The sequence below is a fragment of the Argiope bruennichi genome, chromosome 2 (assembly GCF_947563725.1).
Source record: "Argiope bruennichi chromosome 2, qqArgBrue1.1, whole genome shotgun sequence".
Lineage (NCBI taxonomy): Eukaryota > Metazoa > Arthropoda > Arachnida > Araneae > Araneidae > Argiope > Argiope bruennichi.
Genome location: NC_079152.1, coordinates 136795081 through 136801080, shown reverse-complemented (window position 1 = coordinate 136801080; position 6000 = coordinate 136795081). Strand labels below are relative to the sequence as shown.

Here is a 6000-nt window from a genome sequence, read left to right as displayed (position 1 = left end):
CATGAATTTTAGGTTCATTATAATAACCAATATAGTTTTTATGTCTTAAGTCTATTATATAATATTAAATCAATTCCATTTCAGTGCACCACTAATAACTAATAATACAGTACTATTTTTGGAAAATATAGCATTAAAATTGTCATATTTAATAATAATAATAACTACACTGTTTTCTGGCCCTTTCAATAATACAATATTTGCTGAAGGGCAAGTATTAAACGGAAAAATGAGCTACCACATCAGAAATTTATGACCTTTGTGCAATGTAAATAGTGATCAGATTTTTAATGATATTTTGTAATATTTGTTTACCAAAGTGTTATTTTCTATATGATTTGTATATTTGAGGCAACAAACATCATTATGCCAAAACACATTTAAAAAAAAAAAAAAACTTTTTACTAATCTGGCAGTTTTTTTGCTTTGATCAGTTTGAATAGTGAGAGTCAATTGTATTATCTTTTTAAAAAATATATATATCACAGAAGTTTCCAATTTCAGTTATACAACTGAAAACCGTTCGTTTATCATAGAATCATTCTAAGTGTACTGTGAAGTTGTCCAATGAAACTTCAAAATTGACATTTTGCTTGCTAACAAGTTTCTTTTGCACAAATTATTTTTCAGGAAAGATGAAAATTGTTAAAAGAATTTTTTTTTAAGTTTCAGAAGATTTACAGTTTTAAAAGTGAAAAACAAACAAACACCTAAACTAAAATACAACTTGTGAGGTTTTTCAACTGAATGACAGGTGTGTGTGCTAAAATATGCTTGAAATATATTTAATGAATTTCGATTGAAATGATAATGGATTTTAATGAAATAATAAAAACATATTTCTGAACCTTTAATGAAACATATTTCAGAAAGCATTCCAGTAAGCATGATAGGGGAGGAGTTAAACGGTACAGATCTTTGCAATAACTTCTAAAATATGAAAGTCATGGATGAAAATAAGACAGACCCAGCATAGCTGTTGCAATTCATCAAGAACTGCAATAACAAACAACTTTCTTGTAAATAACTCTTTGATATTACTTGTATAATATGGTCAGCTGAAATTCCTCAGCTAATTTAACATAGATTTCATCCACTCGTAATACCTGTGTGAGAAAAAGTTTTAGAAAGAATTTTTAATTATTAAAGTATATACTATTATAATTTTAAAAATAAAACAGATACAAAAATGCTTTTAATGTCCATAACACATGACCCCAAAAATTAGGTTTCTTAATGCATTCATAAATTGTTAACAATTAATAAATTTCAAAGCAAGATTTAACTGAATTTAATTTATCTCTTAGAAAAGAAAATATTCTTGCTTGATTTATTTACTTGAAGCAAACTTTACAGAGAAAATAAGCAACCTTAAAAATTATTATGTTCTATGTACATTACAAGAATTTAAAGATATATCACTGATTCTCATGGAGCTATTATATTAAAAAAGATCAGCATCTGGTGAGAGTTGTTCCATTTTTTTTTAATAAAATAAACCTTAATACATTATTAATTTTCATTTTCTTATAATTAAATGCAAAATGAATACAAATATATGAACATCTAAAACTACAAAAGAGAATCTCTAAAAGTGTTTTTTACATAGTTTCTTATTTTCTTCTTATTCAAAAATAGAAATGCTAGAAGTGGACTTATTTATTATTACTTTTAACAGGGTTGCCACTAAAAAAAATAACTCGTGTTTTCCTTGTATGTAAATACGAGGAAATGCGCGAATAGCACTCATGTGCCAGTTAATAATGGAATATGTTTTTAAAGGGTGAAAAAGACAAGGAAGGGAAACAACAATTCAACATTATTTGAAATAATAGTATATTAAAAGAAAGTTTTTATAATTACATACAGAGGGAAAGAATTTATTTTTATTTATTATCTAGAATTTAGCAAAACAAAATTTATATATTTAGGGGATGGATATATTACCTCTCATGCTCTTTAATTGTAAATCACACGAAATTAAGGATTGGGGGGGGGAATAAAATATGACACATTTTTGTTATCAAGATACAAATCATTTGTTACTTAACAAATGTTACAAAGCAAGATTGCTTTTCTTTTTTTATTCATTCACTTTTGACAATTCATGTATCTGGACATCGATTTCTGCAACTTCTTCAGCCATTAGTTTAATGAAGCTAATCAGTAACAAATAAAGTACATTTTTCTATGGCCCAACGTGCATTTTTCAGCTATTTCACTTTCAGTGAATATATGTGAAAATATTTCCGATATTGAATGCCTTAATGGACGAATGCGACGCAACAAGTTTTAATTCCCATAAAATTCAGCTTTAAATTATTGTTCTTGAACTAAAAAGTTCGGAAACGGTTTATTTTCGAACCTTAAATTAAACGTTTTCGTATTTGACGTGCCATCTTTTCCTGTATTCCTCTTCTGCTCCGTTCCGATGGTTTGTTGCCTTTACGGATATGGTCGTAAATCTGTCATCTGTCCCATTGTAAGACCAGTCTAGCCTGTGGACATCGATCGGGAGCTTCCTGCAAACTCTAGGTAAAATGAACTGACATCAAAGAACCCATGAAAAATCACAAGCAAGGGGAATAAGGGCAAAATGTGTCGATTTTTATCTTAAAATTTAACTTGCAACAAATTACAGTAACTATTACAATAACAAAATTATATAAACAGTTCACAAGTCCAGTTTATGAGGCATTTTAATGATACGACCACTTCTCGTTTTCCTTTCCTCCTCCGAAGGTTCAATATTGTCCGTCTCCGAAGGTCCACTGAATGACTAATTACTGGTTGCTCACTTAATTTTGCACTTGGCAATTTCTCTCGAATTAGAACTGACTCTGTTGCTGACACTTCCAAAGGGTATAGGCGTTGTACCGGTCGAAGCAATTCCCCTCTTGAAGTTTTCAGTTTTACAAGTCTTGTAATATCATCTTTCCCTGGCGTTACCTCTATTATTTTGCCAAGTGGCCAACTGATGCGTTTCGTATTGTCATTTCTAACTAATACAACATCACCCACTGCTACGGCAGAAACTGTTTTACGTTCTGGTCTTTGAAGTAGAGCTCGCAAATATTCCGACCGAAATCTGTTTCTTAAGGCTTTCTGTAAATTTTGCCGATACTTGACAAGTTGATTAACACTCTGGTGACCAGCTTTATCACAATCAGGAACACCACTCACTTTGATATCCTGCAGACTAACTCTGCATCATTATCCGTGACATACGTCATCGGTCGTGAATCGATTTTGGCTTCGCTATCACATAACACCGTCGTCATCTGTTCATATTTAAAGAAGATCGACCTAAGACTCTTCTTAATAATCTTTTAAGAATACCGATCAATCGCTCCCACCATCCACCCTACCAAGAGGCCGTCGGTGGGTTAAACTTCCACTTAATAGGATGAAGAGCAGTGTCACTTACAATAAAGCTCCAATCCAGCTTACTCAGCAGATTAGAAGCACCCACAAAATTAGAGCCATTGTCACAATAGATAATGCTGCATCGTATCCCTACGGGCTATGAATCTGCGCAAAGCCAGTAAAAATGTTGCGTAGATAAAGAAGTCACTAATTCGATGTGTATAGCCCTATAGACAGCGCAGGTGAAGAGACATGCCCAAGCTTCTTATTATCTCTGAGAAATAGTCGCCCAACCAGGTCAATGCCACAGATCTCAAACACAGCAGCTTCTCGGATTCGGTCCTCCAGAAGAGATGCAGTAAGAATATCAAGCGTCTTTGCAGAATGTCTCTTACAGACAACACATTTTGATAAGATGGATCTCACTGTCTTTCTACCATGTAGAATCCAAAATCACTCTCTCAAAATGTTAAGCAACATTTGAGTACCGGCATGAGCGTTTTTTACGTGATAGTATATCACTATACGCTTTACAAGCTCATTTTTTGATGGTAAAATTGCAGGCGTCTTAAAGTCCTCGCTATCTGGTCGATATAAAATCTTTGTTTTCAACCGGATGATGTCGTTTCCATCTTTGAAAGCTCTCAGAGTTTTCAACTTTTCATCTTCTTCATTAACGAAGCTTTCCTTACAGAATACATATTCAGCTACAGAAATTTCCTCGGAATCAAGGATTCCATATTTTTGATCACCCCTAGAAATACGACTGTTATTAATAAATCGAAATATCCAGGCAACGATTCTTACAGTCTTGTGATAGTTCGAAAACTTGTAAATAAAGGAATTGTCAATTTTTTGAAGGCTCACCATAGATGATACTATTTCCTTTCTCTTTTCCTTCAACACTTCTTCTTCATTTACGGAGAATTCAGATCTAGGCCATTTATCAGATGGGTAATAGAGCCAAGGAGGACCATGCCACCACTCTGTCTCCGAGAGCTGTCGAACGGAACAACCTCTGGATGGTAGATCCGCCGGATTGATCGATCCAGGTACATAATGCAAATTTTCGGGTTTAATCGCCAATCTAATTTCTCGTATCCTGTTATATACAAATGGTGTCCAGTTTTCGCTACCTTTTATCCAACACAAGGCGGTACTGGAGTCAGTCCAAAAGAAAATTGAAATATTTCCTAATTTTAAATCTTCAATAACTTTTTGCACCAGTCCGGTACCAATAGAGCAAGCACCAGTCCGGTACCAATAGAGCAAGCTAACAACTCTAGCCTAGGAATTGTAATATCCTTCAGCGGAGCTACCTTACTCCGTGCTTGAACCAACTGACATGAAATCAAGTTCTTACTTTCACTACTCCTTAAATATATGCAGGTAGCATAAGCTGTTTTGCTTGCGTCACAAAACACGTGTATACTTAAACTGCCAGCATTATCAGGATCTTTTATTAAACATCTAGGAATAGCAATTTTCCCAACTAGACTCAACTGATTTCTCCACCATAATTTTTTTTTTTTCATTATCTTCGGTAATATGCAAATTTGTGGTTTAAAAAAAATTTGTAAAGAATTGTAAAAATTGTTAAGAAATATGTTTTATATTTTCAGTAATTTCAAATTTGATTTGTACTTATATTAAAATACATAAATTTAAACAAAAAATTTAGTTACGTACCAATGCTTGAGAGTCATAATTCATTTTCTCTGATGGTACAATTTTACCATTAATTAGGACTTTTGATGGTGTGATTTGATTGCAGAATATCAAATAACCAAGGAAAACATTATGAGCCTCAGGGAAATTGCCAATAGTTATGTTTGAATATAAAATGGCTTTCTCTTTATTCTGAAATAAAATTTACACAGATATAAACAAATGTGAGGATCTAGTAAAAAAATTACATTATATAATTCCAAATACCAAATATGGAAAATTCGAAATATATTTCGAATAAATGCATTTGAATTCATGGACTTTAAAAGATTGATTCCATGGACTTAATGCAATTAATATTAAAAATACTAAAAAAAAAAATTAAAAAAAAATGTGCCACAGCAATTTTTTATAAAATTAAATCCGCTGCTGATAAAAGTGGAGGTGTGTATCGACACTCCATAGAGCATACCATTGGACCTAGAGCTACATAATTTGGCACAGATACATTTTGGAATGTAATCTCAGGGATGATTTTTTTAAAAAAAATTTTAAACAAAGTGTGAAAGAAGTAAGCAAAATTTTAGCATTTTCCCACCTAAATTTTCAAAAACGTTACAGTATAAAAATGAATTTTATTTCCATCGTAAAATTCCAAACAAATATATTTTTCACCAATAGTTGACTGTTGTAAGACCCTTTTGCGTGATGTTAATTTTTAAAGATGTTTTTAAGCATATTTTACTGTAATATTTTCATTATTGTAACAGAAAATGAACTTGTTTTCAATGTCGCCACTAATATTTTGTCCTGGATTTTATTTCCATCATTGATGATCAAGATATGAAGATTCGGAAAAAATTTTTCATTCTAGCCACCCATGGCGACCAAATGTTTCGTAAGTAATATTGGTTATACTTACTTTCAATTAATTCTCTTATGTAAAACTTAAATGTTTCCGATACG

At 32.1% G+C, this 6000-nt stretch overlaps 1 protein-coding gene across 5 annotated transcripts in view; it reads right to left on the bottom strand.

Annotated features, from left to right (window-relative positions):
* Window positions 1-799: 799 nt before the first annotated feature.
* Window positions 800-6000, bottom strand: part of LOC129957601 (probable maltase-glucoamylase 2) — a 31181-nt gene continuing 25980 nt past the window's right edge. For all 5 annotated transcript variants that reach the window (XM_056070029.1, XM_056070023.1, XM_056070042.1 and 2 more), the window contains 2 exons: window positions 5056-5226; window positions 800-1106 (listed from right to left, as the gene is read on the bottom strand). In XM_056070029.1, the coding sequence (XP_055926004.1) occupies window positions 1038-1106; window positions 5056-5226 (240 nt within the window). In that variant the 3' untranslated portion in view covers window positions 800-1037. The remainder of the gene's footprint in view (window positions 1107-5055; window positions 5227-6000) is intronic.